This window comes from Hibiscus syriacus, unplaced genomic scaffold (genome assembly GCF_006381635.1).
Source record: "Hibiscus syriacus cultivar Baekdansim isolate YM2019G1 unplaced genomic scaffold, ASM638163v2 tig00113725_pilon, whole genome shotgun sequence".
In the NCBI taxonomy this organism is placed as follows: domain Eukaryota; kingdom Viridiplantae; phylum Streptophyta; class Magnoliopsida; order Malvales; family Malvaceae; genus Hibiscus; species Hibiscus syriacus.
This window is the reverse complement of record NW_024063471.1, coordinates 903,357-927,878: the sequence shown is the minus strand read 5'-3', so window position 1 is coordinate 927,878 and position 24,522 is coordinate 903,357. Positions and strand designations below refer to the sequence as shown.

Genomic DNA, 24,522 nt, shown 5'->3' with positions numbered 1-24,522 from the left:
TAGGTAATCTATTAATGATGTAGCAAGCTGTGGTAACACACTCCCCCAAAAATTCAAAGGAACCTTGGATTGAAAACGAAGAGCTCTCACCACCTCTAAAATATGCCTATATTTCCGCTCGGTTATCCTATTTTTTTGGGTGTAAACTTTGGTGATTTATCTCTATAGGAAAAGAAAATTCAGAACACTCACTGCTAAAGAACTCACCCTCATTATCACTCCTAATTACTTTAACAGTGGGCAGAAAACTACCAATGAATATAAGCAAAGAAATTTTAAGGGATAAAATTGTATCACTCTTTAGTCTCGACATAAACACCCAACTCATAAGCGTATGATCATCAACAACAGAGAGGAAGAAACGATGGCCACTATGGGTAGAAACCCTATAAGGACCCTAGAGATTAAGGTGAATCAGTTCAAAGGGTGTTTGAGATCAGGGTCAGCTTATTGGAAAAAGAAGTCTAGTTTGTTTAGCTAAAGGATAGATAGGACATGTTTGAACATAGTTGTAATCACCAATTTTCAGCCCAACCCGAGACCTATATAATCAGCAGACCAGACCCGATCCGACCCAAGACCCGACCCAGTCCAGACCCACTGTCAACACCATGCTCCTGCACACCAACTGTTGCAGTAACCATGCCATGTCATTCCCTGCCAGTCACCATACCAGTGACCTTACTATGGCACCACCAAATGCATGAAAATCAACCAAATATTTTTGTTTATATTTCCTCTGTAAGGGTATATACAACCCGAAGAAAAAAGCAATGTAAGAGGGATTTTTACGGGGGCAATAAAAAAACAAAAGAAAAAAAAACAATTCTCAACAATAAACTTTTTAGCTCGAATACGAAGATTGTCAACCACTGCACAGAAGACGATCTTATACATCTCTTGATAAAGCATTGCACAGTCCAAAGGCGCTCACGAGGGCTGAGAGTCAGTAAAAATTTCTAGAAGATAAGCATGACTGTTGTTTCATCAGATCAATGAACACACCAGAATCAAGAACGCAAGAAGCCAACCTGAAACACATTACCTCCCTGGATTAACCTGAAACACATTACCTTCCCAAGTCAGCCTAAGCTTCATATCAACATTAATCCTTAAACTTTGCAAATGTATATAGTTTTTGAAGGATTAAAAGAAAATTTGACTTATTTGATATTTAGTGAATTCTTGTGTTACAATTTGTTTTGATTGTGAGCTAGAAGAAAATGACAACACTTTTGAATTTTATTCAACATTTTTTTACATTTCTAAAATAAAAGAAAAGAGAAAAAACATTTTCAAACAGGACAATCTTAGGTGAAAAGGGTCCTTGAAGCTGGTTAGGCTCATTTTGCCTCTATCGAAGAAAAAGAGCAAACGATGCCAGAACAATGAAGCATTTCTTGAAAGCAAATAATCCGAGAGATCATAAGGACTAGAGGACAAAACCTCTAACAATTCATTGTGATGCTTTCCGAAGCAGATGATCGTCTTATTGGAAGATGATCGTCTTACTGGAGAATGACACATATCCCAGCTCACAACAAAGATTAAAGACATTTCTGTTAGAAGAATTGACCACTTCTTAAATTTCTATATGATTGTGGCATCATCCCTCAAGTTATTTGATAACATTACTGATTAGCGATACAAGAGCAAAACCATTCGAGATTAATATTTTGGCATAAAGAGAGCCACGAGTACCCACTTTGGGGCATTACCTAAACCAGATGTCATTAAGATCACAAGATTCAAACCAAATATGGTGAATGACCCCCATCGCTTGGAGTGCCAGGGTCGAAAGATGAACATAAAAAGAGCTCACCTTGAGTTGAACCATTCACATTGCAGTTAGCCAAGAACTCTTGAGAAACAATTTTGATTGAAAATCAAGTCAAAGACATGTAAGGGGCCCAGTCATCTACCTGATCGCAACGAGGATTCAAGGGAGGAAACATTTCTTCTACAATCATGTTGAAGAAACAAGACAAAAGTTAGAAGATGGAAGAGACATGATTGTTCCAGATGATTATTCTGACCATGCTGACATTAGAGGAAGATTTCATACAAGAGTGAATTTCATGCATCAAAGCACAATTTTACAGATTTTTCAAGAAAATAGAATGAAAAGATAGAATTCAAGCCTTGAATGAAGGGAATTATATTTTGAGTGACAGAACCTCAAGAATTGAGGAACTCAATACACGGAACAAACATCATTTTTAAAGTGGGACATGTTACCCAGCTAGTGAGTTTTTAAAGAAACTAAGTCTGATTTTCAGAAGTTTCTTGATGATTTCAAATGAGTTTTTAAAGAAACTAAGTCTGATTTTCAGAAGTTTCTTGATGATTTCAAATGAGTTTTTAAAGAAACTAAGTCTGATTTTCAGAAGTTTCTTGACGATTTTTAAATGAGTTTTAAAGAAACTAAGTTTGATTTTCAGAAGTTTCTTGATGATTTTTAAAAGAATTTTCAAAGAAATTAAGCCTAATTTTTAGGGGTTTCTAGATGTTTTCAAATGAATTTGAAAGAAGCTAAGCCTGATTTTCAAGAGTTTCTTGATGTTTCAAATGAATTTCAAAGAAATTAAGCCTATTTTTTAGGGATTTCTTGATGTTTTCAAATGAGTTTTTAGAAACTAATCATGATTTTCAGGGGTTTCTTGATGATGATTTTCAATGAGTTTTTAAAAGGAAACTAAGCCTAATTTTTAGGGGTTCCTTGACAACTAAGAAACTAATCTTGATTTTCAAGTGTTTCTTGATAAGTAAGTCCTTCGGGCCATCAGTAAGTCTTTCGAGCATGATGTATAAGTCCTTCGGGCTATCAGTAAGTCTTTTGAGCATGATGTATAAGTCCTTTGGGCCATCTATAAGTCTTTAGAGAAAGAAGATAAGTCCTTCGGGCAGGATGTTTTCAACATTTCCTTTGTTCGAATCAGCAACACCCCACTAGAGAGGTTAACATTTCATATTGCTTGATTCACAACACTTCGAATCGGTAACGCCCTACCATAGGGGTTAACATTTCCTATTGCTCGATTCACACACTTCGAATCAGCAACGCCCCAATAGAGGGGTTAACATTTCCTATTGCTCGATTCACACACTACGAATCAGCAACGCCCCACCATAGGGGTTAACATTTCCTACTGCTCGATTCACAACACTTCGAATCAGCTGAAGTCCTTCGGGCCATCAGTAAGTCTCTCGATCTTGATGTGTAAGTCCTTTGGGCCATCAGTAAGTCTTTCGAGCATGATGTGTAAGTCTTTCGGGCCATCCATAAGACCTTCGGGACATCCTAAGACCTTCGGGCAAGGTGTTTTCAACATCTTCAGTACTCGATTCATCATATATGAAGTTGAATTAGCAACACTGCACTCGAGGGACCAACATTGCCAGTAAAGAATTCATAATGAAGAGCTTGTTCAACCTTTTTAACAACACTTCGAATCAGCAACGAATCACTCGAGGGATCAATATTTCCGATGGAAAGATCATGATAAGAAGAACCCATAACCAAAATAACTAAAGAAGAAGACTCAACCAAGAGAATAAAGCAAAGATGACATCATTTGTAGCAATGACTTGACAAACTTCACAGAAAGAGAATAATTAACATTCCCAGTGAAGAGTTCGCAACGTGACAAGAAGAAAATAGATGAAAATTAGTGTTTTAAGTCTTTTCTCTATTCCTATTTCACAGTAATAAGCAAAGAGGGACAGATGTATCACTAATTTTCATCCCAACCCGAGACCCATATAATCAGCAGACCAGACCCGGATCCGACCCAAGACCTTACCCGATCCAGACCCACTGCTAACACCATGCTCTTGCACACCAACTGCTGCAGTAACCATGTCGTGCCACTCCCTTCCAGTCACCATACCGGTGACCTTACTCTGGCACCACCAAACTCATAGAAATCAACCAAATATTTTTGTTTATATTTCCTCTGTAAGGGTATATATAACCCGAAGAAAAAAGTAATGTAAGGGGGATTTTTACGGGGCAATAAAACAACAAAAGAAAAAAACAATTCTCAGCAATAAATTTTGTAACAATAAAAAAATACCGAGAGCAAAGAGATATTTTATTTGTTTTTCATTTTCGGTTTATCATTTCAATTATGAGATTGCCATACAAATTAGAGTTTGATTTCTAGTTTAGATATTTGTGTTGTGTTATTTCCATGATTTCTAAAAAAATAAATAATAGTAAAAGATTGGGAGAGTTTACCTTGTTGCCGGAGTGATTGTCGGGGTAGTAGTGTCGTCAGGGAGAGGGTAGATTAATAGAGGTGGAGTTGAGGTGGAAGGATCACCACGTATGGTGGTCTGATTCGTGGTTTTTGACAGAGGAAGGAAACATATTAGGGGCGATGTTGGCGTTCGCGGTATTTCAAACGTTGTGTGTGTGGGTCTCGGTCGGAGTGGAATGGCCACCCATATAGGGTGACCGAGTCGTTGTTGGCTCCAACTCGTCGGAGGGTCGACTACATGGCCACTGTATGCGTGAGGAGGGACGAGAGGAATGGAGGCTAGGGATTTTGAAAGTCATCGTGCAGAATGAAAAAAAAAAAAAGAGGATAAATTTTCATATTAAGATTTTTGGTTAAATCACGCATCAAGTCCTCCCTGTTTAGTGTGTTTCACGTTTAGTTACTAGTTTAAGGGTAAATCACGTACTAGGTCCTCCTAGTTTCAGAGTGTTTACTCTTTGGTCATTACCAGGGTAAAATCATCTTTAGCTCCCTATATCTTTCCTTTGTTTTAGCGTTTTGGTCACCCAGTACCTCATTTTGCTATTTTTTATGAATTTGACATTATGGTTCATTTTTGTTATAGTTTAGTCGTTAATTGCTTGGTTATTTCCTTAAACTTGGCCACTATTTTTTATTTATTTCATTTTAGTCATGTATATTTATGGTTTTATTACGATTTTGCTGCTCTTGTTATATGATTTTTTATTTCATGCTTGGATGTTGGTTTTATTTATATTTATGACCTCCAATTTACTATGTTCTTAATTTTTTCACTAGGTTATGAATCAATGCATGGATGTTGTTTTATGTGGTACCATTAAGTATGTTTTATGTATTACGTATTTATTTTTAAGTATATTATTATGTATCTATTTTACGTATATTATTATATATTACTTTGTTATATATTTATTTAATACTACATATATTACATTGTATAAATGTTATATGTTACCTCTTTGTGTTTTATAATAAATATTATGTTCTATGTTTGGTATCATGTTTATAAGGTAAAATAGAGTTACAAACCATAAAATTGGTCTTAGTCCATATGTTTATTTATTTTTTAATGCTTCAATGTACCGTTTTAATTTAATATTGTTTTATTTAGGCATTCATATTTAATCATGATATTTTATTTTATCTAAAAGCCTCATAAGCATAACTCAACCGATTACATAATTGGATTAAGGGTAGTATTTATTTATTTTAAAATATTAAGAATGGACCGTCTTAAAATAATTAGATGTCCTTTTCCAATGTTTAAAATAAATAAATATCCCACTAGAAAGACCTAAAAATTTGATTGCATTAAAATTAATTAAGTTTGCAGGAAAATGAAATATTCACTTATTTAAACTTATCGAGACAATTCGCTTAATTTTATTAGGGATTAAGTTCTGATATTTTTAAATAATTGAATATCTCTTATCTTTTCTAATCATATACATTGGATAAATTGGCTTAATTTATTTCTTTGGTCGAACTAAATTCTTTTAATCTTGAATTCTTGTGATAAATTATTATATTCTTTTTATTTCAGTTAGAAAGAGAAATATTCGTCCTAAAGTATTTTAGGGATTATTTTCTCTTCAATTGAAAATATTATAATATTTTCTATTTCTCTTTAGAATTTCTCGTTAAATAAAATTGTATGGTTGAATTTGAAATAATGGGATCGTAACTTAAATTTTTATTTGAATTCTTAGATTTCCACTATTAGAGACAATTTATAATCGATGGGTACCAATTTTGGGCGTTGTGGGGTGCTTATCCTTCCTCACATGTAATCGATCCCCGAACTCCTTTTTTATTACAAAAAAAAAAAAGAAGGAATTTCTGGTTACATGTAGAATGGTTTATCTTTTAAAATGATGTTTTCTTAAAAACTCTTTTAAAGAAAATTTTTAGGTATTCGACCTACATAACCCAAAAGGTTGACGGCGACTCCAAAACATTTGTTTTACAAAATCGGATTTTCACAAAATTAGTCGAGACTCGTCGTATCGCCGAAAATTGGTTACGACAATAGTCATCATGATTAGTAGGCAAAGAAGAAATTTTATGCATCTTAGAAATAGAAGCATGACCTAATCGAGCAGGTCAAGTATGAACTGTTTTATTAATAGCAGATGTAATACATGAGACAAGACTAACATCTTTTGACAAAACAGAAAAACAAAAAACTTGTGAAGACAACCAGCACCCAAAGAAAACTCGAAGAAGTGAAGACCCCTGGACCTCTTACCAATCGCCCTCATCCTTCAATTTGTAAGATCTTGTAAAATACAGAAATCAGGATAAAAAATAATAGGGCAATTATGCTCACGGGTAAGTTTAGAAACAAAGAGAAGATTCTGACTAAAATTTGGGACAAATAACACATTAGTAAGAATTAATGAAGGGCTTAAAGAACAAGAATCAGTGTAGGTAATGGGAACAGTTTTACCATTTGGTAAATGCACAGGTCGAGAATTCTTAGGATATGGTTTTGGAGAATAAAAACTCTTGAAATCAAACAAGATATGGTCTGTTGCACTTGTATCTATAACCCAAGAAATAGAACCATTAGAATTGACCAAACTATCAAAATTCACACCTGCTATATTGACCATAGCATCAGTGGCAGGGATCTTTTGTAACAAATCAAGGATGTGGTTATGTTGATCACGAATGAAGACAGGAGCAACACAGTGGGAGATGGACTTTGAGCCTCAATTTGAACCATATCTCTCTCATGATCAAAAGGAGTCTGTGAACGAACCACCATTGCTGCCTGAGCATTCTTCTTCTTAGTAAACTTGTAGTTGGGGGAAACATTATGAACCGATTGCAGTTTTCACGCTTGTGACCTTTAATTTTACAATGGTCACAAGTTCTATTGAAATGCCCTCGGTCCTTGGCATTTGAGTACATCACTACAGACTCCGAGAAAGGTGTATAACTAGACAAATGCATCCTCTAAGACTTCTCTTGAATGATCATAGAATAGGCTCACCGTCAATTTTATGAAAACGCTCAGGCAAATTCTCCACACCAAAGTCACACTAGAAGTGAAAACAATACCAACAGAAAGTTCTTTGCTCACCGTGTTGAGGATCCACGACAAGACGATAGCGTTACAACTCTCCCACCGAGGATGTAGAGAAACATCATAGTTCTCCTTGCTACAAAATCCCAATTTGTTCTTCGCTAGAAGAGCGATGCGCATGGAGCAACTCAAGATGTTGCAATTTTCCAAGCCAGTGAGTTGATCTGAGACCAACAACGTCCCTGGCGTATCATAAGGATGATTGAATTCCATAATTGAATCCTTAGTAGATGGTGACATCGCGTAAAAAAAGAGTTAAACGATGAACCCTAATTCATGAAATTTGGGGGGACACGAAATCAGGAAACAAAAAATAGAGAAAAAAATTTCAAGCCCAATAGTAAATCAAACACCACAGGACTTAGAAAAAACTCGTGATACCACGTTGAAAAGGAAAGAAACTGATATAAAAGAATACTGCACATTTATTTCACATCTTCTCATAATAATTTTTACAAGGCTAGGTATTTATACACGTGTATGATTAACTAATCTGTTAGCTAACTAACTTCTACTGCTAACAAGAATTTTCACTCTCGACGGCAAGTCTATGATAGATGCTAAGTGCAAATGAATGGTTAGATCATTCTAACGGCAATATCATCTTCGATCGACGATAGCAACAACGACAATGAACGTTGTCCCTCGCACACCGGTCTTACCCAGCAAAGTCATTAGCTAACAATTACAAAATCTAAGCAAAAAACAAAGCCATCTGACGACAAATGACGGTAATCAGAGAGATTCATATTGAAGGAGTCAAATTGTTTTTGGTATTCAAAGAAACTTAATTTACTCTTGCATTTCTGCATTATGTTATTGTTAATTAAAATATCTCAATAACTGTCTTCATACATAAAAGAACGTAATATGTCATAATTTCAAAGCTAAACAATATGTCATAATTTCAAAGCTAAACAATATGTCATAATTTTAAAGCTAAACAATATGTCATAATTCTTCAATTTAATCATTTTGAATTTCTGTAATTTAGTTGCATTGTCCCTATATAGTTTGGACCGTAGGATAATAATTAAAATTTCAAAACTCAAAGCATATAAACATTAATTTTGATTGAATTAAAATTTAAGGACTAAATACATAACTCGTACATAGGCTAATAACAGAATTTTACCCACATTGTACATTGTACATTGTACAATATATACATACGGTACCTCATTATATATGTATATAATTGTTCTTCCAATCCTGAAAAATTCGCTGTTCTCATAGTTTGACATGGTCAAATACGTGGAAATAATTGAGCTTCATGAATTTCAAAATAAAGAGAGGCCAAGAATCATGTGCGGCAATTTCTGTGGAACTTAGAGGAACATTCATGGAAAATTCTCACTCATACGGACCAAATCATGAAATTAAATAAATAAATAACCCATGGAATCGAACCTTTGTATGGTTTTAAAATTCTCATTGTAGATTTCCACGTACAAGTAATCAACGCTAAAGATGTCAATGGTCTCATGTGGATTTGCGAGTGATTAGGGGTTTGAAGCAAGTTGATTACGTACTAATTCATTTGAAAATTTTGCCATCTTGTAGTGCAAGTGGACTAACCCATATTGCATTATTCTACTGTTCAATAATGACCTGATTTGGATGTATTAAATTAAGGTTAATGTTGCATGTTTTAAAAATGATTGGTCAAGATTTATGACCTGCCATCTGCAGCAGATCAGAAGCATGTGGCCCTTACCATATTGTTGGATATATTCATCGTTTTTGAACCCTCTTTTTGTGATGAAAGACGCTACATCACCTCCACAACCAGGCTAGCAGCTGACTGGAGGGTTTTGTCCCCCCCGTTAATTATTTAGTTTTCCCCTTTCCAAGTTGTTTGCCCATGGCATGAAACTTTAATAATTTAATGTTTAAATCTTTCTTCACCAACACAATTTTTTTGGGAAAACAAAAATGAGATTCCAAATGATATTTGCCTACATGGTTCAATACCTAACTGTTGTTTTGGATACCCTTGCTCTTCTATAGAGATCCAATTGGTCACGTTAAATCAAGTTTTTAGTTTACTCGATTTAATCTAAAAAATGTATAATCTCTACCCCTATTTAAATTCAATTCAATCCAAATTTTAAAATATAAATTTGATATGATTTGAATCGACCTAAAATAAGAACTTAATTAAAAAAAATTATAGAAAAGAACTATTATAATAATTATCCATAAATTTGTATAAAAAATTATATTATTGTCCTAAATCCATTCAGATCAAAATCTATCGATTTTGAGTTAAATCAACATGTCTAATCTTATATATTATTAATACATTTTAATAAACTGAATTCATTCATATTTGTAAAATTTATGTTTTTTAAAGTAAATAAGGAAAAAACTTTAAGAACATGTTATGAAAGGGACAAACTACATCTTTTATTTATTGGACAGATAAAGAAATAGTAATGAGGCTGTGTATTTGCATGGCTTGTACATTCTTGAAACGAAGCATAGTTTTTGGGGCATTTGAGATAATTTGGGGAAAGCCACAACAACACATGAAGGCTATTAAGGTCTAAAGGAACAAATTGACCAATAGTATATTTTCCTTGGAAGAAATGTATTACACCTAATTTTCAGCTATGCCTTTTTGTCATGTAATATACAGTTCAACTTTTACAACTTGCCATTGCTTTTTTTCTTCATACCCCCCCCCCCACCCACTTAATTAACACGTCCACAAAGCTAAAAAAAAGGGAAATTAACTAGGTAAATGTTACAAAGCATCAATTACCCTTTGTTTCTTGCTGCACTCTAATTCTAAAAGCTCCATTTCTCTTGGCCTTTTCCCATTACAACCACCTACACCAACGTTTTCACCGCCGGGTATTTTAAATATGTTGACCCCGAATAGCCGGACCATTTGAACCGATACGACCGAGGTTTCTGGACCCGACCCGATTCTTGGTTTCCAGTCAATGTACAGCTGCTTCTCCGCTCCTGTTGATCTCTGGAAGCACACAATGTCTCCGGCTTTGAGATTCTTCTCCTTAACGAATCGGCTCCACCCTTTTGTTAAAACGTAACTCTGGCTGCTATTCCAGTACGAATACCTGAACCTCCATACTTTGCCGGTCACGTCTTCGAAGTTCAAAAGTACTCCTTTGGAAGAAGAGGAGCCGCTTTGCAGCGGGAAGTATTTCTCTGCATGTTGCTTAGGGATGACGAGGCGGTTCAACTTTCCCACATCGCTCGGGGTCACGACTTTTTCGAAAAGCTGTTCACGCGCTTTGAGCTTGAACCCCAAGGAACCGGAGCCATCGTGTTTTTGTATACGCTTCCCATTCCCGTCGAAGCCGTAGCTTCTCCGACTCTGCTCGAGCTCATCATTGTACGTGTGTTTACGCAGCATGTCCACGATTTCAGCCTTGGAATGCGAATTGAGGAAGGCGATTTGGATGTTTTCTTCCTCTGTTTCATGGAGGTGTTTGAAGTTGGTGACGGCATCACGTCCCCTGAACCTCTGAGCCGCTATGTCATAAGCTTTAGCAGCCTCGTCTTCTTCGTTGAAAGTTCCGAGCCAAACGCGCTGGTGTTTCTCGTATATCTGAGCACCCCATCGGCCGTTGGGTTGAGGAACGACGCCTTTGTATTTCGAGGAAGGAAGCTTCCTCGATTCGGCTTCCACGCCGGACTCCGAATCCACAATCACACTGGTTCCACTTCCGTGTCGGTACATAGAGTCGGGGGATTTGGTCAGCTGAGGCAAAGGTGAAACATTCGACGGCGAAACCGATACGGAATCACTCGTTGTGCTCTCATCTATGGAGCTCCGATCCATTTTTCTTTTGCTCTAGAGTTTGTACAAACAAAGAAGTTGGTGTAGTAGTTAATTTGTTGTTTTGACTGGGAAATCAAAAAAAGGTGCCAACAAAGAGAGATGTGAGTTGGTTTGAGGGTTTATGGTGTGATGTGTTGTGTATATATAGAGGGTAGGATAAGTGTTGTAAATCAAAATTAGTATTAAATTACTTGCATCTGTACAAATACACTAATTTGATACTATATTATTTTGGTTTTTATGGTAAGAGTGTAATGAGAAACGAGATGTGGGGTTTGTGTTGGGTCAACCCGAGGGGAGGGATATATGGTAAGGAACTAGGAAGATTCATTTCGTGGAGGGTTTTTAAAAAATAATAATAATAAAAAAGATAAATTCCATATTTAGTTATCCATCTATTAATATGATTCTATTTTGGTCACTAATTCTTTTTTTCAAAATAATATCTATTGTTATAATTTAATTTCATCTTGATCACCTTGTTAAGTATTAAATTTTAAAAAATTTATTTAAGTGACCAAAACAGAATTACAAGAATAAATGAACGGCTACATTCGTGATTTACTCTAATAAAAATAGTTGTGGGAGGGAAAAAGAAAGAGTGAAGATAAACAGTAAGCGGATGTTGTGGGCTGTGTATGGTAAGGTGGGACCCCACACTGAGCAAGTTGATGGGGTTCACATTACTGTGGACCGTGTATTTGTTTTAAGTTCATCCCCCCTGCTGCTGACCAGTTACCACCGGGATCAGCATGGCATTTTGCCATTTGGATCCCTTCTTTTTCCTCCATCTGTACACTTATGTAAGGTCTAATTATTCTTTCAGTCCCTTGGATGGGTTAAATTTGGGTAGTTTGAAGATTACAGGGACTAAATAGAGAAGAAGACCTTTTTTGTGTTGGATAATCTTATCTGATACTGCTGCGGTTTTCATAAAACTTGGATTTTTATTACAATCCAATGGAGAAGAAGATAAACATCGAGTTTTCGAAGAGTTCCACTAGGATGGATGGGTAGTAGGGCATGGAAGGATAGACATTGAAGACAAAGGCTCATCCAACAAGAAAATTCCCATAAAGCATATGGGTTTTTTGGACCAATGGCTTTGGTTTGTCTTTAGTGCTAGGTTCTTCGCCTTGTACTATCTTTCCAAACAAGTCCCCCGTCTCATCTCCTTCACTCCCCCAGCTCCCCCTCGTTATTATTATTGTCAAATCAACCCCCCTCCCCCCAAATTATTTCCGACCAATCACTAGTGGGTTTCCCCTTTCCTTGTTCATGCACTGCAATAATGCAAAAACCGAAACAGCTCATTGTTTTGATAATTTCCAGTGTTATGGTTTTTTTTATTAGTCTAAAACGGTTGAAATATAATTAATATAAGAAGATGGATTTGCTTTAGTTTCTTACGGCATTAATGGAACTCGGATTATCTCGTGATTAGGGAAGATGATGATGTGTTAGAGGAAATGAGGGTGGTGGTACTTTGGGGTTGTACGGATCAGTCCTCCTAAGAGAGAGGAAGAACTTACCGCCACAAAATACCAGCCTGGGTTGGAGACGGTGGGTGGGTCTTCTTCGGATTAGGCTTTAGGGTTGGGATTATAGGGGACCTACTCTCAGATTTATGATTGATTTTTCAACAGATTGATTTAAATTAAATATTATAGAATTTTACTATACAATGATTTTCATTAATTAATTAATCCAAATTTTATATGTTAAAAAAATCAATATCACAATTTAAAGAACAACATAAAGTTGGTGATTATTATACAAATGATTATTTTTTATATAATTATTGATATTTAATTTATTAATAAATTAATTTGAATAAATATCATAAAAATGAGGATGACACCTTCAATTTGTGTAACTAAACTGAAGCGTTACAGATTAACATGGAAATATAATTCGTCTTTTAAGTGAATTTTATTTCGTGGTTTGTAAGTTTTCTATTTTGCCTAATATTCGTTTAACGAGAAAAAGACAGGCATGGAGAGAGGAAAGGGAGATTTCTCTACAATAGAACAAAAACGGTATTTGTAATTGTACGGTATTCTTTGTATAATGATACGGAATTTTAAAAGTAATAAATTGTAGAAATTTAAACATAAAATAAACTAGAAGGTTTAGGGTATGTTCTTTAAGAGATAAACTCAAAGTCAATTTGTTTCCCTTGAAATTATAAGAAGGTAGAGTCCATTTAGTATTTTCATTTTCATTGATTAAAGTAAATATTATTTTTTAAATCTTAAATTTAAATTATTGCGTTTATAACATATATATTGTCAATAATTAAAAAATTATAAATAAATATTATCTTATTTATCTAAATTAATTAGAAGGTTACAAAAATAAATCCATATATAAATTAATATTCATTCCATCAATTTCACGAAATGCCCATGAATTCATTGTATCTAAAAATAATAATTGCTGTTTTTTTGTTTAACTTTTTTTATTATTTGATTAAGTTAAATAAAAAAAGTAAACTTCTAAAATATAAAATAACTTCAACCCCGGTTATTTGGTGCGATAACATTAAATAAACTATCTCATCATATGTAAAAAATAATGAATATCACATTCGATAAAGAATCAATTTTGGTCATTTTCGCTCGTCTTTCGGGTGGGTTCGAAATTGAGTTTCGATTTAAATAGAACACGTTAGACTCGCTACTGGTCACTTTAAAAGCATTTAGATGGATCGGACACCATCTTACCTGATCTGCGTTTTACCAGAAATGTGTTGAGTTCGGGAGTCGGTTATAGTCAATGAAGGATTAGCATCATTGTACTGCCCTTTCGGTACCAATTAATTTGTCGGTTGTCTTAATTGCAAAATATTAAATTTAAATTTAAAAATTCAATTCGAATAATTATTGATCGATTGAAATTACCCCTAAAAGGTCAAAAAAGGTTAGACTGAAAAATAAATATTAAATAAATTGAAGAAAGAAACAATATATATAATTGAGAAAATAACAATAAAAAGTTAAAAAGAAAAAAATAAAAATGAAAAAATGTTCATTCTTTAAAAAACAGAAGAGTGTAAAAAAAATAATATATATATATAACATGCGAAAAGAAATAAAATATTAAAATTAAAAGAAAAAATATATACATAGAATAAATAATAAATAAAAATGTAAAGCATCCAAATAGCAAAAACAAAAGGTTAAAGGACTAAAACATCAAAAACATAAATTTAAACTGGTATTAACAGGAACTAAAAAAACTAAATAGTAATTACAAAACAAATCAAAGCCCAAATCGCAAACATCGAATAATAAAGGCACCATAAATGAAAATAACCCATAAATAATATTTACATACTAAAATAAAATAAATAAGAAACGTGGAGGACTAATCAATAATTAAACCACATGCAAATTGACTAAAATGAAATCCATATAAATTACAGGATCAGATTTAAAAATCATTAAACATAGCATAGTAATTAAATTTGTGACTGAAATAAAAAACATGGAAAAATAAAGACTCAAATTAAAATATCTAAAGATTGCATTTATAGCTAAACAACGAGATTACAAAACAAGAGGACTAAACATGTTATTATCCCCTAAGGGAAAACACGCTGAAGGTTGAGGGCCAAAACGACGTAGCTTTGGTTTTGCTATTTAATCCTAAAATAAGGCTTTCAATTTCATTCTACCCTCATTTACTTTCTCCCAACAAGCCAGAGGAAAGATAGAGTTCTGTAAACTCTTTCAAATCCCCTCATCGGGGGGAAAATGGCAAGGCTTGCGGAGGTAAGTGGAGGCGCACGGCGGCGCCGGCGACCGGAGAAAGAGCGAGTTAGTTTAAACTGTTCCCCTCAGTCACCTCTACTCGAAAACCAAATTCTATTAACCTAAAAATAACCCGAACCCTCTAAACCTAGGTTATTACATTCAGGAAAAAAAACAAAATCCGACGACCGTTTAGCTTTCCCCCGATGAGCTCCGATTAAGGTAAGACTTCCCCTTTGCATGTTGGTTACGATGTTAAAGGGGGTAGAAAACTAGGGTTTTGTAACCCTAGTTGATTTAGGTCATAATTTAGGCCGGTTCGGGTCTGAACCGGGTCTCAGGTTGGGCTCCAAATTGATTCCAGGTCGCTACTGTTATGGACCATTACTGGGTTTCTTTGCATCTGGGCCTGACTTATTTGTAATATTGGACCTGGTAAAAAAAATAAAATATGTAGTATAAATGTTTGTACCATATAAAATGACATAAATAAATATGTAATATAAATATATTATATAACAGTAATATAAAACGAATCGAGCCGGACAAAATTAGGTGTCTATAACTTCCCCTCTTTGCCCATTATTGTGTAAAAATAGGGAAAAGATTAAAAGACACAAATTTCGTCCTCCATGAACGCATCATTTAACGTCCTCTTCTATGGGAATCGACTCTCATCTTATCGAATATCATCCTTCATAGAGTTGAAATACGATGTCATGATTGATCTGTTTGAAATCGAGCTCCAAGCATTGGAAAGTAGCTTCTGGATTATTTTTCGGTCCCAATATACTCCATCGTGATATTGAAATCTGGACTGAAGACTTTGGTGTTGCTGTGTTACAGATGACTCCTTCGTCGTGGAGTTGAGTCAATCTTTTGGGTACGATATCCTTCGTTGTGAAGTTGAAATGATAGGAAAATCAGAAAGTGGCTTCTTGTTGCCACTCGTAATTAACCTTGGTCTTATTCTCGGTTTGAAAATTCGACCGGAGAGTAGTTCCCCGATACTACCATGCAGTTGATATGTCATCGAGCTAAATGGAATCAAACTCGATAGTTTTTTGTTGACATATAACCCTTCTCGCCTTGAGTTATGTTGTAAATTTGATATGCTCTTGAGCTGAATATAATCGAACTTGAATGTTTGGTTGACAGATAGCCCTTCTCGCCTTGAGCTATACTGTAAATTTGCTGGGAGATAACCCCTTATGGTTGTAGATGACTAATTTATTGTGACACTAAGTCAATCCACTTGGGCACGATATCCTTCGTCGTGAACTTGAAATCATGGATGACTCATTCGTTGTGAAGTTGAGCTTTGAATTGGATGTCCTTCGTTGTGAAGTTGAAATCCAAAATTGCATTGCTTTCGAGTTCAATATCTTTCGTTGTAAAGTTGAAATTGATTCTGAATAAAATTGGAAAGTTGTTTGTTGACAGACAGTTTTTCTCAACTTAAGTTATGCTGTAAATTTCCTTTAAATGAAGGATGGTCCCCTTCGCGGGTCTAAGCCGATCATAATTCTTTAGATGACTTCCCCGCACAGGAAAGCCAAGTGGTAAATTTTTTCAGTCAGATATCATCCATCGTGGGGTTAAAGTCTGGCTTCAAGATGTTATCTGAAAGCTAGCCACTCGTCGTTGAGTTAAGCTGAACTGGATCCATTCTAAATTGGTTATCGAACCCATCTGAATTTGATTCCAAGATCTATCGATCTTTCAATATATCAAATTGGTTGAGGTGTAGCTCCTCGCTGCTGAGTTAAGCAACTACCATCAATTTCTGAAGGTGCTTTTGAATCGGTTATCTTTTGTCTTGAAGTTGAAACATGACTCCAAAAGCTGCAAAAAAATTATGTATGCTAAAAAATGATAAATGTGATGGTCTTAAGTATGTCTAAGATGCATGCAACATGAATTAGCTCTTGTTTTATCTCATGGATGGAGTCTTGTGCTTTGTCTACCGATCTGGTCCTTGGAATCGATCATGCCTCATTTTCTTCTTAGGTTGCCTCCTTTCACATTTGAGAATGTCCTGTTTGAAAATGTTTTTCTCCTTTCTCTTATTTTAGGAGGAAACATAAAGGATATGAGAATATAAGAATTCTGTAAAACATTACCCCTTAATTTAGGCTTGCAATCGAATCAAATCATAAACATGAGTTCACAGAAAATCAAAAGAATCAATAGCTCTTTTAATGCTTTCAGAGTGATAGCTCTTTGACAAATGTCCAAATAGATGAGTTGGCTTTAGGTTGGCTTTATATTTTCTAAGGTTTTGGCCATCAAAATGTCATTTCTTTTTTTGAACATCACAACATGCCTCTCTTTCTCGGCTTGACATTTTAATCGGATGCGGACAAAATGACACAACTAGCATAATCAACTACTAGACCTTCTATTTCAGTCATTTGAAATCTTTCATTTGTTCAAGCTTCGTAGGCTCTTCTAACAAAGGCAAATATCAGTCTAAAAATAAATTCTTGAGTGCTCATGTGAAATTGACTATAACATGTGTTCCTTAACTCCCTTAGTCCATCTTTTACCGAAACTCCTTATTTAGATAAATTTAATTTGCCATTGTCTGGCTAGCTGAATCCATAAAGTCGGGGTGTTTAACCAATTGCTCTAGAGGGACAACTCAATATTATAATCACTTTATTAGGCTAGTTGAATCTTATCCATAAAGCCAAGGCATTTAACCAATGCTTAGAGGATAGCTCAAGTTTTATTGTTAGATATTATAATCACCTTTATCATGCTAGCTAAATTTATCCATAAAGCTGGGACGTTTAACCAATTTCTAGAGGGACAACTTAAGCTTTTGTATATATAATATTATAATTCGGGTATATGGATCCAATTTCTTAGGTTTATCAAGAATAACCTGTTATAGTCCAGGTGTTGTTGAAAGTCAATGAATCTCATCTTTAGAGTTCAATTTTCAAGCGACTGACCCAAACTAGATTCACCTACTCGACTATTTCATATGTGAAGATCATTATCATCATTGAACATCCTCAATAAAAGTATAGTAATGCCATAAACAAGAGATGCCCCATGTTGTCACTCTATGCATACTAATACAAAGCCTCTTGTTCATTCCCTTATGAAGGAGAAGGCTATCGGTCCCTGCAAGAGAAGGATATGGTGTTCGAGTGTGTCTTTTGGGGTAAACCAAGGGTCATTATTTGATCATGTCACTTTATCAAAGATCTGTAACACCGATATTTACAGAGTTTTTAATTCAGTTGATAGTCAAAGAATTTCAGTTGAATGGTTCAATGCTCAGCATAAATTCATTTCAATATCCATATAAAAAGAAAGTTCATAAAACAAGTTACAGAAAAAAAATATGAGAAAATTCAAAAAACAAATCAAATAGGAGGTTGCAAAATGGAATAAGGCCTCATTAGGATGCCCCACTAGTTGGATTAGGGCTTCATCTGCACTTGCTCCACATTTATCAATCGTTTCACTTGTCGGGGCTCATTTGATGACCCTAAACGCAAAAACTTCTGCTTTCTCCTGAGTAGCATCTTGGGAAAATCTCACTTCCTTCTGATTTATCAGCTTTTCCTTTACTGGGGAAAATTAGACCCAAATTTATATCCAAAACGATTTTCCTTAGTGGCGATGTTTGGTTGGATCCCGGACGCATATTGCAGTTGTGACTGGCGTAATATTCGTCAGGCCTTCTAAGCTGCCCAAAACCCCTCTTACCTTTAGGAAATCTGATATAGGTGTTTGAGGTGTCTTCAAAGCTCCGTCTGTCCCACTGATTCTTAAACCCACGGGCCAGTCTCGGACTACATTTGTGGAAGCCCTTTTGCTTCGATTTCATTTCCTATGTTTCGTATGAATCCTCTGTTGAAGCAGTTTGTGGTGTCTTCCTGGCTGCATCTGCCTCATCCATTCTCAACCCACGGGTCAGTCTCGAATTACATTCATGAAAGCCCTTCTTCTTGGATTTCCTTTTTCAACATTTTGTGCCTTATATTCTTCACATGAATTCTCTGTTGAAGCAACGAATTTTGAGTTTTAGACCTTGATCCCTTTTCTTCTACCTTGCACCCCTGAATGATTGTTCTAAAGGATCTTCAAGGTTTATAAGAGCCTTAACTGAACAAACTGGGGCCCTATCCTGATTTATCCAAGGAATCTCCATTGTCCATTTCTCATTCGGGGGCACTTGGCTAGACATATCCCGGTGTAACCAATCGGCTGTGAGCATTTTTTAACGTAATTTTTCAAGCGAAAAGTGGAAGGGAGGGAACTGAAAACCCTGCACTTTCTTTTTCTTCTCATCTAGTCCCCATGACGAGAGAGTACTTGACAATGGCTTTATAGATAGAGCTTGAGTGTCCTGACTGGATTATTGTAAAGGGTTAGAACCTCGAATCATGAGATATTGATCATTCTTAGTTTTTTCTTGGTTAACTTTGGTCCTTTCTATAACCCTCTTCTTTGAGTGAAGCTTATCTCTCACAAGGGAAATTTTATCCCTCGTTAGCTCTTCCTTCATTGTTGGTCTAGTGGACCTTCTACAACCACATATGATTTTTGAGCTGACTTGAAATATCTCTCTCCTTACATGTTCTCTTGCCACTATCATATCAGTTTCAGTACCAGAATTCATAGTCCACCAAATGGGATCCACTAGTGGCTTCTCTCTGTGGTTCACAATATTTACCATGTTCATTAACTTGGTCATTTGTTCCCTTGATTCATCCTGAAATCGTCTTGCCTAATCGATCATCTCCTGTTGGGTTTTTACGAGTTGCTTTTGTATTTTCTCAATCTTACCAACACGCGTTGTATCTCATTCACGCTGTGGATCTTCTTACATACACACTTCAGGTAACTTCAATTTGCATTCAAAGTTTCTCTTTTAATTGCCTTTTCTTTGAACGACTCGGTGTGTCCAGTTTTTTCCTTTTTTGAGACATCCCTTGTTAGTTTAATGTAATGAGATGAAATAACAAAATGCAAAATATGTCTAAATACATGATGCATGAAATGTTCGAGGCATTAATCCAAAAACACGTCTCTCATTATAAATCCTTATTGGGACAAGTGTTATTTCTTAAAAAAAAACAAAAAACCACTAAGTCTCTAGGCCCTAAACAGCTTCTGACAGGTTGACTTGTCTTTTGCCTTCGTCTGTCACGGTTGAATACCCTGCTGAACCATTCCTTCTCTGTCTAAACCGTGCAAGTGACGAGCTATTTTTTGTACTTGTTCCCAGAAGTATCGAATAACTGCATCTCTAAGTTTCATCATTTGTTGAGCTTGTTCTCTAACGGAAACGCCATTGGAGCCCTCCATTTATAGGAGTTATCCGAGTTCATTGCTTGTTTCTTGAACTCGTCAACAACGACTTCCAATTTCAGCTATCGTTTCTCCGTTTTGTTCTTGTTGTCTTTGAAGGGACTCTCCAGGTCAATAACCTGTTTTCTCGTCTTCCCCTACAAATTTTGCCAACCCATTTTTGACTTTTATGTGCTTGGGTAACCTGGTCCATTCTGAGTCTTTTATGACCATAGCCGGACTTCTGAGCTTTTCATATTTGTATTATAACCTCTTTATCCATTAATGCAAATTATTTATGTTTAATAAACTCATTTTGGTGGATCACACCTCTTTGAATGATGTAAATGATAAAAAAATTGAAGAAGACAAAAATGAAAGGAAAAAAGTTAGTGAGGTAAATTAAAACAATATGAAACAAAAAGGTCATACCCACATGATATCTACCACATATGCTTATTATTCATACTCGTACATTATATCCCCATGTTAATTTGAACCAGTCCTAACTGCATAAATTTCTAGTTCAGCTTTGAACAGAAAATAATCTCAAAGAAGCCTAGGGTTTGAAATGAGGTTTTAGGGTGGGCTCTAATTCCATGTAGTCTCACGGTTTAGGTTCTAAAGAAATACCCGAGTTTCCTTGCTGGTACCCCCTTGGGCTTGCTATACCCTTAATCCTAAGCCCATTAAAGCTCATGTGGACTAAGTTAAACTCGAGATGATATATTCCCTTATGACCGTACGGAGAATAAATCTCATGAAGACATAAGGTATATGAATCCCGAAGGTTACTTGCTAGGCCTATGCGGAGAATAAATTCTCACGAATGCGTCGCTTTCGTCCCCACTTAAAAAGGGTTCGAAGCTCAGGTATAGAGCTTTAGATGAAAAATTTTCAAAAATCTGAAATCATTGAAAAAATGTCAGTACAACTATTTATTTGAAAAGAAAAAAAAATCAAAGATAACAATATGAATCGATAAATAAATTAAAATTTAAAATTGTCATTTTCGCTTAAAGACAACCGAAAATTAACTCTGGTGACTCCCTTACCTGTCCCCAGTAGAGTCGCCAAGTTGTCGCGGCCGTCTATCGGGTAGGCCCGGAATTGGGTTTCGACTTAAATAGAACACGTTAGAGTCGTCACCAATCATTTTAAAAATATTTAGGTGGATCGGACACCATCTTACTTGATATGCGTTTTACCAGAAATGTGTCGAGTTCGGGAGTCGGTTACAGTCAAGGAAGGATTAACACCCTTGTACTGCCATTTCGCTACCAATTAAATTATCGGTTGTTTTAATTACGAAAAATAAAATTTAAAAAATCAATTCGAATAATTATCTTTGATCGATTGAAATTACCCCTAAAAGGTCAAAAATGTTAGACTGAAAATAAATATTAAATAAATGAAGAGAAGAAAAAATAAATAAATAAATGAGAAAATAACAATAAAATGTTAAGAAGAAAAAAATAAAAATGAAGAAAAGTCTAGTCTTTAAAATAGAGATGTTAAAAACAAAAATATATATAAACACAATGAGAAAGAAATAAAAATATTAAATTAAAAGAAAATAAAAATATATACATAGAATAAATAAATAAAAATGTAAAGCATCCAAATAGCAAAAACAAAAAGGTTAAAGGACTAAAATATCAAAAACAGAACTTTAAACTGGTTTTAACATGAACTAAAATGACTACAAAGTAATTACAAATAAATCAGCGCCCAAATCGCAAACATCGAATAATACAGGCACCATAAATGAAAATAACCCATAAATAATATTTACATACTAAATAAAATAAATAAGAAACGTGGAGGACTAATCAATAATTAAACCACATGCAAAGTGACGAAAATAAAATCCATATAATTATAGGATCAGATTTAAAATCATTAAACATAGCATAGTATTAAATTAGGGATTGAAATAAAACATGAAAAATAAAGACTCAAATTAAATATCTAAAGATTGCATTTATAGCTAAACAATGAGATTACAAAACAAGGGGACTAAATATGATTATCCCTAAGGGAAAACACTCTGAAGGTTGAGGGCCAAAACGACGTAGTTTTAGTTTGCTATTAATCCTAAAATAAGGCTTTCATTTCATCTACCCTAATTTACTTTCTCCCAACAAACGAGAGGAAAGAGAGAGTTCTGTGAACTCTCTCAAATCCCCTCATCGGGGAAAAATGGCGAGGTTTGTGGCGGCAAGTGGCGGCGTCGATGACCTCAAAACAAGCGAGTTAGTTCAAACCTTCCCCTCAGCCACCTTACTCAAAAACCAATTATATTAGCCTAAAAATAACCCAAACCCTCTAGATTTAGGTTATTACCTTGGAAAAAAAACGAAAATTCGGCGACGTTTTGGCTTTCCCCCAATGAGCTCCAATCAAGGTAAAGCTTCTTTTCTTTCGATTGTTCGAAGAATCCCTTTACTTTTCCTCGGTACTTTATGATTTTCCTTCGAATCCCCGTATATTTCCACCCCTTTTTTATATTACATTTTGTATAATTTTATAGGCTTAGAAATCCCCCTTTTTCGGTTGACTTAGACTCCTATATGAACTAAAACATGATTTTGTTTGGTTGTCTTTTGCTTGTCTTCCTAATGTGCCGGATATCTCGGAGTGGTGGTCTTGTTGTCGTTGGCGTGAGGACTCTCCAAGAGTCCTCGGTTCGACCGACGGTTTCCCCCTTTGCATGTTGGTTACGGTGTTAAAGAGGGTAGAAAACTAGGGTTTTGTAACCCTAGTTGATTCGAGTCACAATTTGGACAGGTTCGGGTCTGAACCGGGTCTCAGTTCGGGCTCTAAATTGATTCCGGGTCGCTACTGTTGTGGACCATTGCTGGGCTTCTTTGCATCTGGGCCTGACTTATTTGTAATATTGGACCTGGTACAAAAATAAAATATGTAGTATAAATATTTGTACCATATTAAATGACAAAATATGTAATATAAATATATTATATAACAATAATATAAAAAGAATCGAGTCGGACGAAATTAGGTGTTTACAGTTATATAATCAACCACCTCAATTGAAGAGAATTTGAGTTGATGATAATTAATACTATTTTCGAACCTATTTGTTTTAAGTTTTTCTTTGAACACTTTCGAAATTGATGCATTATACATATTTCCTTCTTAAAAAGGAAAACAAAGTGATTTATATATAATAAGTTCTAAAACAAGTTTTAAAAAAGGAAAATATTTTGAAAAATGCTCAAGTAGTATATTAAAATAGAATTATTGTCAACATAGTGTAAAAAACAAGACTAACGTATAATAATATTTAAAATATAATACCAACAACCACTTGGTCTAGTGGGATGAGATATTATGTTCCTTAAGCAAAGTTAGGGGTTCGAATCATGACGTTTGCGAATGAAGCAAATTGGGTTGGGAGAGTCATCCTCACCTTTGTAGTACCCGATCTGGATTAGTCGGTCAATAAATCAGATACCAGTGATTAATTCAAAAATATTTAAAATATAATTAATTTAAATTACAAATCTATACATAATAATTTTTATAGTTTGGAGTGATTACAATGTCAGTATATATTCATAGTTTTTTTTAACTATTGACAACATGTATCATGTAAATGTAGCTGTTCAAACACAATACTTTAAGGGGAAATAACAACCTTCTAACCACTTAGGTCATAGATGAGTTCTCTATATATAATTTTTTTTCCGATAGTTTAGAGTGATTACAATAAATTATTTGTTCAAAATCTTTTTTAACCATTGACAACACGCAGACACCTACAAACAATTGCTCAAATAAAGGAGTATTGTTATCTGTTGAGGTCTTATATTTGAGCAATTATATTTGTAGGATGTTTATTTGATTACAAGTGGTAGTATCTGTTCTAAGGACTTTCAATAATTTGACAATAAACGTTCAAATACTCTTCAATTGATGGTACTCGAATATGAAATATCTAAAGATAACAAGTATCTCTTTAATAACTCTATACATAATATATACATATAATAAAATTTTAACTTAGATATTTAATAACTCAAAATCTTAGCCATCACGAACTATACCAAAACGTTATTGACAAGTTATAATTCAATTTGAGAATTCCAATTGAAAAAAAAAATGCATATATAATATGAATTTGATGAGTTGAGGAAAATGTAGGGGAATTCAGTACCTTAACTTTCATTAACTATGGGAAAACGCGATTGGCAAGTTGTACTTGAATTTTAGATGACCGATTGGAATAATATTATGAAAATGTAAGGGTGCACCGTGGTG

At 34.8% G+C, this 24,522-nt stretch overlaps 1 protein-coding gene across 1 annotated transcript; it reads right to left on the bottom strand.

The window, feature by feature from the left end:
- Nucleotides 1-10,068: 10,068 nt before the first annotated feature.
- On the bottom strand, nucleotides 10,069-11,274 carry LOC120187764 (AP2/ERF and B3 domain-containing transcription factor RAV1-like). Its single transcript, XM_039191394.1, has one exon. The coding sequence runs from the start codon at nucleotides 11,168-11,170 to the stop codon at nucleotides 10,106-10,108; it is 1,065 nt and encodes a 354-aa protein (XP_039047325.1). The 5' UTR covers nucleotides 11,171-11,274; the 3' UTR covers nucleotides 10,069-10,105.
- Between the last annotated feature and the right edge of the window lie 13,248 nt (nucleotides 11,275-24,522).

What these genes read in the sequence shown, in the direction of transcription:
- LOC120187764 (XM_039191394.1), bottom strand. Translation starts at nt 11,170, where the DNA reads ATGGATCGGAGCTCCATAGATGAGAGCACAACGAGTGATTCCGTATCG.